This window comes from Chiroxiphia lanceolata, chromosome 3, assembly GCF_009829145.1.
Source record: "Chiroxiphia lanceolata isolate bChiLan1 chromosome 3, bChiLan1.pri, whole genome shotgun sequence".
In the NCBI taxonomy this organism is placed as follows: domain Eukaryota; kingdom Metazoa; phylum Chordata; class Aves; order Passeriformes; family Pipridae; genus Chiroxiphia; species Chiroxiphia lanceolata.
Window position 1 is genome coordinate 105,747,613 of NC_045639.1, and position 13,455 is coordinate 105,761,067.

At 43.1% G+C, this 13,455-nt stretch overlaps 1 protein-coding gene across 3 annotated transcripts in view; it reads right to left on the bottom strand.

The window, feature by feature from the left end:
• The window catches only part of SMC6 (structural maintenance of chromosomes 6), a 37,977-nt gene extending 24,524 nt beyond the window's left edge, over positions 1-13,453 (bottom strand). Inside the window, exons 1-6 of one of the 3 annotated variants that reach the window (XM_032681858.1) lie at positions 13,342-13,453; positions 10,528-10,684; positions 5,623-5,771; positions 3,554-3,671; positions 1,511-1,616; positions 317-453 (exon numbers count right to left, since the gene is read on the bottom strand). In XM_032681858.1, the coding sequence (XP_032537749.1) occupies positions 317-453; positions 1,511-1,616; positions 3,554-3,671; positions 5,623-5,766 (505 nt within the window). In that variant the 5' untranslated portion in view covers positions 5,767-5,771; positions 10,528-10,684; positions 13,342-13,453. Of the gene's footprint in view, positions 1-316; positions 454-1,510; positions 1,617-3,553; positions 3,672-5,622; positions 5,772-10,527; positions 10,685-12,800; positions 13,174-13,341 lie in introns of those variants that run through there. The other 2 variants (XM_032681860.1, XM_032681859.1) reach the window with 2 other exon arrangements.
• Positions 13,454-13,455: the final 2 nt, after the last annotated feature.

Genomic DNA, 13,455 nt, shown 5'->3' on the forward strand with positions numbered 1-13,455 from the left:
TATAAGTAAATCAGCAAACTCAACAGAACCTCAAAAAGATTAAAAGAACTATGTTCACCCTCATCATACAATCAGATTTTTGTAAAAAAAATACATAATGCAGAACCTGACATACGAAATAATATATATCAATAAATACATAATGCTTTTGACATATTAAAAGATTCTTAGTCTGAGGTAAACACACAAGAAATGGACAGTGTCATAATCCTTGAATGATTCTATGAAATAACATCAACCTTTACTAACATCATTTAAAGCAATGAAAACATTTAAAGAACTTTTAAGACTGAGAACAAAGCAAACTACCACCAACCAGATTTGCTTTTCAGTTTGTAACTTCTGCTTCCTTCCTGATTAATGCGCTGATTCACAATAATAGAGTTACCATACACTTCTGGTTTAAATGCATCTCTGCCCTGGTTTCGCAAAGTTATGGAAATATCTGCAGAACTAAAAAAACCATGAAAATAATAAAAAGGATAGCTGAAATTAATTTCAAATCTAACAAAAAAAATCAGAACATTCTAATTTTACATACAAATTGTCAGGTTTACTACAGGTCAAAACTGCAAGTCAGTCATAGTACCAAGCAGAACAACATATATTTATGTTGTTTGAGCCAAAACAGATACACATCCAGAAAGGCTGCCATACACTGTCTGTTTGCATCTTCTTCGTGCAACACCCAAAAGTAAATAGTTGGAAGAGCAGATTTCCCCCACCTTCCCTTCCCATCTGAGTGCCCCCATTTTTAGGTTGCAGATTCAAGTTGCTTTTTTGTTGTTCTCCTGTTTTCAAACTGGCTTCTGTAGAAAACAGTTGCTTGGCTTCTACAGCCTAACCAAAGTAATCTATACCAGAATGCTTAAGGCATTCTTATAGAAAAGATGTTGTTGTCTCGAGCTTGGGGAGAGAGAGAGAATGTGGACAATCTGTCCACCGTTGTTTTTTTTCTTCACTGGCCCAGGCTTGGGGAAGGGGGGATACAGACACTTTCATCCAACATTTTCTTCTTTGTCTGGGGAGCCCAGAGGCTTGGGCTGTGGTGCAGTCAGGTTGAGCTGGACTCAGTGAGCACTTTTGCATGTAATCACCCTCTTTTATACACTGTTGTTATTAGTATTGTTGCTGTTACTGTTTGTTTTCCTTATCTCATTGCTGTTTTTTTTCAGTAAATTGTTATCCCAATCCATAATCTCTGCTTTTGTCCCTCTCTCACCGTAGCAGATGGAGAGAAAGAGGAACAGCTGTTTGCAGTGTCATTTCCAGCTGGTTTTGAAAACACAACATTCAGAAATAAGAGTATACTACTTGTAAAATTTCTAAATTTTTTTGTTTGTAGTTTTTTAGGGAGGGTTTGTTTAAATAAGGTCTCTTCATTGTTTTGCTTTTTATTGAAACCTGCCAATAAGAAGATGCAGGAAGTGACGGTGAACAGAAAACTCCTCAGCTAACCTGAATGACTAAACAGCACATGCAACTTTAAAACTAGAGAAGTTTTACTTACGTCTCTCCATCTCGAATAAACATTTTTAATGAGGAACCTCTATTAGTTGCAGTGGCTTTTCCACCAAGTCCAACAATAAGAGCAGTTAAAACAGAACTTTTTCCACCTGTAATAGAAGCATTGAACTTGTTTTAAAGGGAAGTTGTTGTGACTTCTCCAGTGCACCCATATTACAGATTTTTGTTTGACTGGTTATATATTCGTGCAATAGAAGTCCAAATTCTGTCCTTATTGAAAAATCATTTAAAATAACAATAACACTGGGAAAGTATCTGCCATTTCTACGGTTCTCCCTAAAATAACCCAACATGCTAAGCCGATCTTCTTACTTCTATCTAGCAATTTGCATTTAGTATGTCCTAGGTCAGGAGGAAGGAATGTCCCCTTCCTTAAAAGCATACTAAAAACATGTATACAACAAAGGAAATCAAACATGTATTACCATTTACCTAATATCTGAAAGATTTTAAGGTCTCTTTCAAAATTTATGTTTTAAATTTTTACTTCTCTCTTCACAAGAAGTTAGCTTGTATAAATATCACTTCCTTTTCCTATAATAGTTTCTACATGACCTACTGTCCTGATTTTGCTTCCTAGTAGCTGGTACAGTGCTGTGGTTTGGGTTCAGCATGGGAACAGTGCTGGTAACACACTGACATTTTGGTTGTTGCTAAGTAGTGTTTACCCAAATCAAGGACTTTTCAGGGTCTCATGCTCTGTCAGGAGGAGCACAAGAAGACAGGAGGGAGAATGGCCAGGAGAGTTGACCCAAACTGGCCAAGAGGATATTCCATACAGTAGAATGCCATGCCCAGTGCATGAACAGGGGGATTTGGCCAGGAGCTGCTGATTGCTCCTCAGGATGGGATGGTTGTGAGCAACTGTACTGGGCATCACTTGTTTATCTTGGGTTTTATTCCTCTCTTTCTGGTTTTTATTATAATTATTATTATAATTTATTTTATTTCAGTCATTAAACTGTTCTCTCAAATCACAGGTTTTACCTTTTTCAGATTCTCCTCCCCATCCCACTGGGGGATGCAGGGGAGTGAGCAAGCAGTGGCACGGTGTTTAGTTCCCAGATGGGATTAAACAACAACAGTCATTTTTGGTGCCCATCACGGGGCTCAAAGGGTTGACATAATGACAGATATGACCAGAGTGTGTTTAAATGAATTTTTTGTAAGCTTTCATTATAATTCAGTTTAATACTTGCTGGTCACAATGTCGATTCATTTGCTCTCAGACTCTTGCACTAGTTCTCAGAGTTGCGTTATGCAGCACCTTCCTCGCAGGATGTGTTCCCCGTTTTGGTGTTCATCACCTCTGGGGCTTGGGCTAAGGTTATCATTTTGCAGTACTTTGTAATACTGGCTCATATGATGTGACAGAACTGGTTGTGAGTCTGGCCTGGTTCGTGCGCTCAGCATCTCCTTCACGCCTGGGCCTCGGGGGCCACCTAGCGGCAACTATTGACCATTACACCTCCTACCTTCCCTCTCCGAGAGCCAGCCTATGCGGGAGGAATCTTCCCCTTCTTCTCCAGGCTAATTAGAACAGCATTTGAGAATTCCGAAAATTTTGAATACCCTTGGAAAGTTGAAACCATCAGGAAGTAGGATGTTGCTGAATGTGGTTCAGATCTTGTTTAGCATTAAGAAACTAATAGCCAGTTCTACAACCCCCCAGTACAACCACTGAGGCTCCTCCAACCTCAGCAATGGGCACTGCAGGCACTTGGACAATTACTGTGTATTTAATAATAAACATACAAGTACATTTAGTTCAAATATAAATTTATTTTGCTAAGAAAATATTTATATTTACATTATATTTTGCAAAAATCTCCACATTTAAGACCTAACTCTTTCATCAGCCTTGTCCTACTGGGATAGACCTGTGTGGCTCCCAAGTCCATGCCTAAAAGATGGCAAAGAATTCTTTTTCAAATAAACATCACATCTTCTAAATTATTAACAAAAGTGTACTTTGACAAAGAAATTATGCAATTAATACTTACTTAATTGCTTAATTAATACTTACTTCCATTGCTTCCAACAACAAAATTGATATTTGATCCAAACTGAAAAGGCCCCAGATTTGAGTGGCACATGAAGTTCTTCAGCTGGATACTTTCAATTATCCCAACTTCACCAGCAGTCTAAAGGATGAACAGTGAAAACTAGAGTTACTTATGCATTTTAATGAGATATAGTTTATATATTTTAATAATAATGAGCATTAAAATGACAGAATAATATAAAGCATCAACGGTTACGAGCTACAAGGAAACAGAAGGGTTTCATGACGCTATGTGGTTCCTTGCTACAGAGCAGTTATGTAATAAAATAGAAAGAAAAGAGTTACCAAAGCTGACTGCTCACTCATAGTAACTTTAAGTTCTCCCCATTACTAACTTATAATTAATACAACAAAAAGTATTAAGACAATAGATTCTACACAGTTGGCTGACCACATTAACGCATCTTATTAAGGGCATTGGCAAATACCTCTTAAATCCTGACAGGCTTGGGGCACTCACCACCCCGCTAGGAATCTGTACTGGGTTTGAGTGGCAAGATTTTGGTAGCGGGAAGGGCAGGAGGCTACACGGGTGGCTCCTGGGAGAACCTGCCACAAGATTCCCAATGTCCAACAGAGCCAATGCCAGCCAGCTCTAAGACAGACCCATTGCTGGCCAAGGCCAAGCCCATCAGCAATGGTGGTAGCACTTCTGGGATAAGAATTAAGAAGGGCAAACTGCAATTGCAGCAATTGCAGCCAGAGAAGAGAGGAGTAAGAATATGAGACAAACAGCCCTGCAGACCCCAAGGTCAGTGCAGAAGGAGGGGCAGGAGGTGCTCCAGTCATCAGAACTGAGATTTCCCACAGCTGTGTCCCTGCAGCCCATGGAGGCCCATAAGGGAGCAGAGATCCACCTGCAGCCCATGATGGAGCAGGTGGATTCACAAAGGAGGCTGTGACTCCTCGGGAAGCCCCTGCTGGAGCAGGTTTGCTAGTAGGACTTGTCACCCAGCGGGGGACCCACACTGGATCAGTCTGGTCCTGAAAGACTGCGTCCAATGGAAGGGATCCACACTCAAGCAGGGGAAATGTGATGAGTCCTCCCCTGGGGAGGAAGGAGCACCTGAGACCATGTGTGACAAACTGACCACAGGTCCTGCTCCCCCATCCCCTGTGCTGCTGGTGGGGAGGAGGGAGAGAAAATCAGGAGTGAAGCTGAGCCCAGGAAAAAGGGAGGGCTGAAGGGAAGGTGTTTTAAGATTTCGGTTTATTTCTCATTATCTCTCACATCCTGATTTGTTAATAAATTCGGTTAATTTTCCCAAGTGGAATCTCTTTTGTCTGTGACAGTAACTGGTGAGTGATCTCTCCCTGCCCTTATCTCAACCATGAGCCTTTCATTATATTTTCTCTCCCCTGCCCATGTGAGGAGGGCAGTGACAGAGCAGCTTTGGTGCACACTTGGTGTCTCCAGGGTCAACCCATCACAGAAGCCTGGTCCGGTGTCTGAAATGTTTCCTAATGTCCAGTCTAAACACACAGAACAGGATAATACACAAGACAGTATTTTCAATTTCAGAAATTATTTTTTTAAAATTCCTCCATCAAATTAGAATTCAACCACTAACAGAAAAACAGAAAAAAATAATATTCCTGTTTTCAAGTTTCATTTCCATCAAAATTCGCATTTCAAACGCTAGATTTTTTTTAGATATTTGAAAATGTCAGCTATCCAAAACAAACAAGTATTTGGTGCTTCTTTTAGTAAATAATTAGTTTTAAATATTTTCTATGCTGTTACTACAAATATAAGCAAAATATATCATGGTTCTACCAAAATCCATTTCCTTTATTTGATTACTTGACAACTTCAGTAGTATTCATTCTGTAAAACCAGAATATTGTTATTTTATGATCAGCTGTTATAACTAGATGACCTAAAAGAAATAAGGTAAGAACGAACATGACAGACACTACCTCTAGTTTCTTTTATATTTGTTCTACTGAAGCCTACATCCAAGATATTTATTTAAACAAGCACAACTTTTTCTTCTATCTTCACCTCTACGACTTTTTAAACAACTTACCAACTGTGAGGAGGCATTACCATCAGCAGATGACTCTAAATTTTCTTCTTCATTAGACTCATCACTATGTTCATCTATGTATTCTTGTCTCCGCCTTTTCTGGGATCCAGGCTTTGAAATACTTTCCTCCTTTCTCTTACCCATGAGTACTGAAAAATGAAAGTAATGAAATATTGTAGGTTTCAGTCTTCTAGATGAAAACATACCCACAGGTGATAGCACAGACATACCAAATTATTTAATTTGATAAAAGAAATATTAAGATCATAGCAAACATTGCACAAATACTTTTTCAGAACTGAAATATTGGTAATTTAAGCCTAAGCATACTATGAAAGAGTTGCATGAGAACAAAAGAAACACAGCTTCATAATTCTAATCAAGCTGAATTTGTTGATTAACAGTAAAATCAACCTTAACTCTGTTTTCCTTGGTACATTAGTCTTTGGAATATTTGCTAGAATTGTTTTTGGTTAGCAATGGAGTTGAGGATCAGGTGGTAAAAAGAAACTAAGTGTGATCAGCAGCATCAATGCAGATATGATTAAAGTAAGCTGCACAGCTAAAAAGAAAATGTATTAATTATTTGTGGTTGACAAAAGCCTAGAAAATTTATATGCAGAACACACAGGAGTAGAATAAAGGAAAATTCAGACTCATAACATTGTTCCTGTGCTGTTTCTTACATGCGAGGCAGTGTAGTGTGATCACAGTAAACAGAATGCTGTTATTGTCCTAATGAAGGATAATAGTTCTCTCTCTATAGAGAACATATGCATATATTTACTCTAAAAAAATCAATAAATAACACATAGACTTCCAGCACTAATAGGACTGGTCTGAAATGAATTTTGCAAAAGCAACAAGCTTTACTAAAGTCATATAAAACTGAAAAAGGCATATAAAACTGAAAAAGGCATTAGGATTAAGCAAAATCTCACATTCTCTGTAACTTTAAGCTTACGGCACTGTTTTTATTCCCCTAAAAGTACATATTACATTTTTCATGTAGAGTCCTGGAGTCCCAAAGGCCTATACAAAACATGGAAGTTGACATACTTGCCCAAAGTAGAAGCAAGGTCCTGTTTACACAAAGGCAATGCACAGTCTTTTTACTTGTTAGTAGTTCAGTCAGCTACTGCTCATCAGGCTAAAATTCAAATCATTTGCATAGTTTTCCAACATCAAAACTTTTCTGAAATGGAGTTATGCTCTCCTATCAACTCTGTACTAAAATTTTGTCTAGAGCTCCCTTCTAAGAAAGATAGCAACTAACTTCAATGCACATCACCAGTTCGAGCAAAATTCGGAGGCATTAAATGTAATTAACGTTCACTGTCATGGGTTTCTGTGGCTGGTTTTTTTTGGTAGTGAGGGGGGGGGCTACATGGGGTGATTTCTGTTAGAAGCTGCAAGAAGTTTCCCCCCTGTGGAGCCAGTGATAGCTGGCTACAGGAGGGACTTCCTGCTGTTGGCCAAGGGAGAGCCAATTGTTGCGCCTCTGTGATAACTTATTTAAGGAAAAAGTTTGTTGCGCAGAAGAAATTGGAGCCGAGGGATTGCTGACGGAAGCCCCCAGGCCCGAGCCCTGGGGCCCTAGCCTGGGGCAGGCATGGCGCTGGAGTTGAGCTGGCCTGGGCTGGGGCAGTGGCCATGGCCTGAGCCACATGGCACCTGGCCCAAACCAGGCACAGCGACGGAGCCGAGCTGGGCTGGGCTGCGATGGATGAAAAGACAGAATGGGAGAGATATGTGGCCTGGAAAAGCATTAATGGAATCTGAATGGACTTTTTACTCACTGAATAATCCACCCAGCAGACTGGCAGTTTTTCCCCCGTTTGCTGTTGTGTGCTTATGAACCCTTGTACACCCCGGTTTATTGTCAAAATTTATAGATCCTGCTGTACCTCCATATTGTCCCTATTTCTCCCTCAGGCTTCCCCTTTGAAAGCTGTTTATCTCTTCTCCTCTGTTTTCCCATGCCTCTGTTACTGATTAGCTGTAGCTATCACAGTGCAGAGAGAGCTACCTTAGTCAGCTCTCTCAAATACCCGAGAGTTCCACCCATCTTTCCCCTGTCCCCCTACCACATCTTTCCCTGAGCTGTCAATCTTTCGCACCTCCCCGGCTTAGCACCCACCCCTCAAACCACGGTTTTTTAAACCCTTGTTTCCCTTGAATAAACTGGCATTGCAGCACGAGACCTCAACTGCGTCCGAACCCTAATTGCAGTGCCCGGTCCCATTTCCCCTATCCCAGCAGACCGAGGCACTGGGCCAGCCCCACTGGCAGGCACTGCCCACACTCCCATCCCAGCCGAGCCAGGACAGGCTGGGACGGCTCCGCCACGTTGCAGCTGAGCCCATGCGGGAACAAGGAGATGCACGAAGGAGGACTGTTACCCTCGTGGGAGGCCCAGGATGGAGCAGGTCCCTCGGAAAATCTGTGGCCCGTGGAGAGAGGAGCCCATGCTGGAGCAGGTTATTCCTGGGTAGGACTCAACTCATGGCCCTGTGGGGGACCCACGTGGGTGCAACTCATCTGTTAAAGACTGCATCCTATGAAAAAACATCGGGGTGCAGAGACCCCCTGCGCCCCATGGAAGAAGCCTTGGGACAGCAGATATGGAAGACCTGCGGCCCAGGAGGGGTGGACCCATGTTGGAGAGGTCCATCAAGGACTGTTTCCCATGGGAGCGACCCCACGGAACAGGGGAAGGACTCAGAGCTTTGGCCCCTCTGTCTTCACCATGGTGAAGACCATGGCGAAGCAGGTAGTCCCCCTGCAGTCCATGGAAGAGTGACCCACAGGACAGCAGACTTGGAAGACCTGTTGCCCTATAGGAGGAGGAAGAACATGGAAGGAAGGAGGGGTGGTAGGAAAGTGTGTTTAAGACTCTTTAGCTCTTATCCTGTTAGTAATAAATTTTAGTACCATCCTCATGTTGAGTTTTGTTTTGTCTGTATGACTTCTCCCAGCTCTTAGTGATTTTAGTGGGTGCCTAGAATATGGCCAGGGTCAACCCACAACATATAGAAAGATCACTGGGGCCTAAGAGTAGGCTGCTTATTTATAAAAATAAAAAATATTTTTTTTTTTAAAAATTGGGTGGGGTGCATGAAAGAATGACCAGCATTAGAGACATTGCATGCCTAAAGTTGGTATCACATGTCATGGTTTGAGACCAAATTGACTGTGTGGAGACTAAACACACTGATGGCTTAGAGGCCAGAACACTCCTAGTCATGGATACATGTGATGATAACAAGAGAGCACTTCCTTGTCCCACAGGACAGATGAGGTATCCAGGAGAGAAGACATGCAGGTATAACAGTTCCTAACATGATCTCCTGCCTCCTGGAGGGAGGTGACATGGTCTGTGTGAAAGCAGGATGGATCAGCACAGTGGGTCCAGCTGTGCCATGCACAGCCTTGGGATCCCATGAGCCCCCCTTGTTAAAGCCCTCAGGCCCTCCCAGAGCTTCTCAGTGGGTCTTGCTCTACATTCTCTCTTTAAATGTTTTAAGATTAGTAACCTGGAGAATCTACAGAGAACTCAGTGAAATGAAGACTGTTGAATTACAACTTTAGTCATAAGAACTAGTGCTGCAACAGAGAGATGTAAGATCCCAAGGCTCATCCTATGAGTTCATTGAATGGGTTTTACTTTGAAAACATACAAGGCTCCAAAAATCTGCTCACTGGACTTACTAAAAGGGCCTTCAGTTCTTTGAATACCTCAAGAACGAGCACACAGGAGAAGACACTGCACACATTTCTCTGGAGGTCAAATAACACACTTTTACTGGCAAACTTTAGAAAATAAGGGAACCTGATAAAGGTTTAAAGGGCAATATTGAACCAAAATAAAGCATTCCACAAAGCATTGACTTAGCACATGCTAACACACACAACTTAGCAAAATCCAACCCATCCAGCTTTAAGTTACCCAAATATCAAGGAGATTAGGAAAAGAAACAAAGAAAGAGAGAGAAGGAGAGAAAATTACTGCTACCACCCCAGATGCAGCATAGATCCAGCTACCAGGAACCCAGGAGATGGCAGGGCTGTGACCACAGGAGGGCCACATGGTGTTGATTTTATCTGCTTTGGCCCCTTGTGGCCACACCCTCCAGGCAGGACTTCTGGCCCACTGGTCACTCTGGGGCTCCGGGGGGGGGTGTGGGCAGTGCTCCCAGTGTCCAGTGACAGACAGCTGCTCTGGGGCTGCCCAAGGAGGCTCCAAGGGGCTGGAGTATGGAACAAGGCACTATTCCACCTTCATGAAATTCGACCTATCTCTTCCCTGTACACACACACTTGAGTTCGTCCAAGCCAATAATTAATATAATAATCCAGTGTCTCATAAGAGGAGCAGTCTTTCTTCCCCCTCCCTCTACTGATTCTGTCCCACCCCCTGAAGTTCAAGCAGCTCTTTACGCAACAAAATAATAAATCACCTCAAGGCTCTGATTCTACTGAAAATTAATGCAAGAAAAACTTTTTTCTTTTTACATTATGCAAGTTCCCCAACCTTTTCACCATGCAGATCTGTATGGATCCAGATCTGTATGGTTGGGTTATTGTGGAGAAAGAGATGCTTCTCTGAGCAGTTCACTTGTGTCAGCTTAATGCTCTGATTTTAACTGACAGGAGGTCAGACAGTTCACACTACCAAGCATCACAGACTAGAGCATATATTATAAGAAACACAACAGACATTAAAATTTGCTACTCTATTATTTTGCTACTAGTAATAATAATTATGTTATTATTGTTATTATTAGTAGTAGTAATGATAATTTCATGAAGTATTTACAGGTAAATTGTCATATCCATTTTATGTTACGAAGATTAATACCACACATAGAAATCAAAGAAAAAACACACTTCCCAATTACATACCTTTTGCTATGCTACTTTCGGTTTACTACATAAACATGCCTTCATGCATAAATAATAAAGACCAGGAAACAGTCCCTTCTACGCTCTTGGCATATATCCATCATCCAAATATGAAGACAAACATTCAGTCAGTCGGCTGTTCCATCGAACTCTTTCTCTAAAAAGAAAGGAAAACACAAGCTTTAAATGTTGCAATTAATAATGTCCAAACTAAAGATCAGAGCTATCAGTTCCATTGCTATACTATTTGAACATTCAAGGAAAAGAGAGTATGAGACTGCAAAACAGAACAACATAACCAAGAAAAATCACTCATGTAGTCTAACTGTGAGGAAGGCAAAAGACAGAACAATCTGCACCCCAAAGTTTTCGAAGAGTTAGTACTGCAAACAAAACTTAACTGGAACTGCAGGCAAAAAGTAGCCTCAGAAATTATGACAAATGTCAGTGGATATAGCACCTTCATGGAGTATAAAAAAGACAAAAGGAATGAGGAAACTGACTGTAGCAATAAGGAATCCACTAGTAAGATTTTACAAGAAACAAAGCTTAAAAGGCAAAAGAAGAAATAATCAACATTTAAAAAAAAATAAAAACATAGAAAATGACACACATATTTGAATTTTATCTTCATGTCATCTTGATATTTTTGGCAGAAAAGGTTCATTTTTTTGACATTAACTACTCCCAAAACCCTTGCAGCAAGACACCCCTAATTTTCTTCATTAAGTTTTTAATTGAAAAAATAGTTGCCTTCAGTCTCAGCACCACTTACCATAACTCTAACAACAGTTTGGAAATAACTACACAAGGCAAAGGAAAAGCAGCTGATCCAATCTATCTGAAAGTTATTAAAGTGTGCAATCCTATATTGGAAACAACTGATCTGGCAAAAATGTACACCAGTACATTTTAAGACATATAATACAGTAATGGGAAGCCAACAATGGATACTATTGACAAATGTTAACAGAAGGTGTTTTTAATGGACCAGGCATCATATTTAAAAACTGAAATATAAATTCATGTTATATTGCAATATAAAGTAAGATATGTCAATGGAAACGTGATGACAGTCATGAACATTATTAATTCAAACAAGAATCCAACAATTATTCAGAAAGACCAATCAAAAGTACTGATTTAATGAAAAAATGAACTTTACTATCATGGAATGTAAGTGCATACAGTTAGGAATAAAAACTGGACCTATAACTGGGAACAAATAAGGGCAAGACAGATCCAATTATAAAAACAAAGGATTGCTATAAAATATTACAAGCAATTGTTGTGCATATAATGAGAGCTGGCAAAATAGAGGCAGAGTAAAGACATCATAGCAGACCTACTGCAGGATGAACACAAGATACGGGAGGAAGCAAAGAGTGGAAGAAGAGGAAGAAAATATCTGTTGTCTTTAGCTGATGTATAGCACCAGCATTTGTTTAATAGTCACAAAGATAAACTGATTACAAATTAGCAGTTAATAATTATGAAGGAAGTACAACACTATCTGTTGAACTTAAAGGCAGATGTTTCAGAGGGCTGAAGTCAGAAGCCCAGAATCGTGAACAGCAGTGGGGTGCTGTTCATTTTTGAGGACTGTCCAAGTCAGGTGTCCCATGTTAGGCTACATGTTTTTGACGTTCACGACACCTCTCCTAATGTATTTGCAGCCAGTCCATAAGAAGCCTGTACCATCCCATCAGACACTGGAAAAACATTGCCTGACCCACAGAATCACAGAAGGGGTAAGGTGGAAGGGACCACAAGTGGGTCTTCTGGCCCAGCCTCCCTGCTTAAGCAGGGTCATCCTAGACCACATTACACAGGACTGGACGAGGGAGATTCCACAACCTCTCTGGCCAATCTGTTCCAGTGCTCAGTCACTTCCACAGTAATGAAAGTGAAACTTCCCGCGCATCAGTTTCTGCCCATTGCCACTTATCCTATCGCTGGGCATCACTGAGCAGAGCCTGGCTCCCTCCCCTTGGCACCGCCCCCCCCACCCCCAGATATTTACAGACATTGATGAGGTCCCCTCATCAATCGCCTCTTCTCGAGGCTGAACAGGCCCAACTCCACAGCCCTTCCTCCTAAGAGATGCTCTAGTCCCCCAGTCACCCTCGTTGCCCTCCACCGCACCCCTTCCAGGAGCTCCATGTCCCTCTTGCATTGAGGAGCCCAGAACAGCACTGCGGCACAGAGAGCAGCTCTGCCTTCTCTGTGGGGAGCCAAAAGAGGGGGCAGAGATCCCAGAAGCCCACGATTACCTACAGCTTTTCCCAACACCGCAGGACCTGGCAGGATCCCCGCACCCGCAGAGAAGGGAACCGGGTCCCTTGGCGGCTGGAACACCCGGGCGGCGCCGCTCCCGCTCCTCACCCGCTTCCCGCTGGCACGGGCGGGCACCCGGGGGGAGCCCTGACGGCGCCGGGGGGAGCCGTCACGGCCCGGGGGGGAGCCCTGACGGCGCCGGGGGGGAGCCGTCACGGCCCGGGGGGGCGGCCGCGCTGGCAGCGGGTGACAAACAGCAGCTCCGACCCCGAACTGGTCCCGCAGAGCCACCTGCGACACTCGCCCCGGCGCCGTGCCGAGGGCACCGGGACGAGCGGGAAGTAGCCGCCACCGCTACACTGTGGCTGTCCGGCCGCCCTCCCTCCCTCACGGCCCTTCCAAAGGGCGGGAGTGCGCCCGGTCACCGCCCGCCAGGACCCTCTCCCCGCACGGGTCGCCCTCTCCGCCCCTCCTCTCTCTCCTCCCTTGGCCTCCCCTCCCCTCGCCTGCTCCGCGCCGCGCGGGCGGGGCCGTTACCCGGGACAGCTCCGGATCCTCTCGTGGGGCGGGGCGGGACGAACCGAACCGAACGGAACCGCACCGTGACGAGCCGGGCCGGGACAGGCGGAAGAGCCGCCGCGGGCGCGGCGC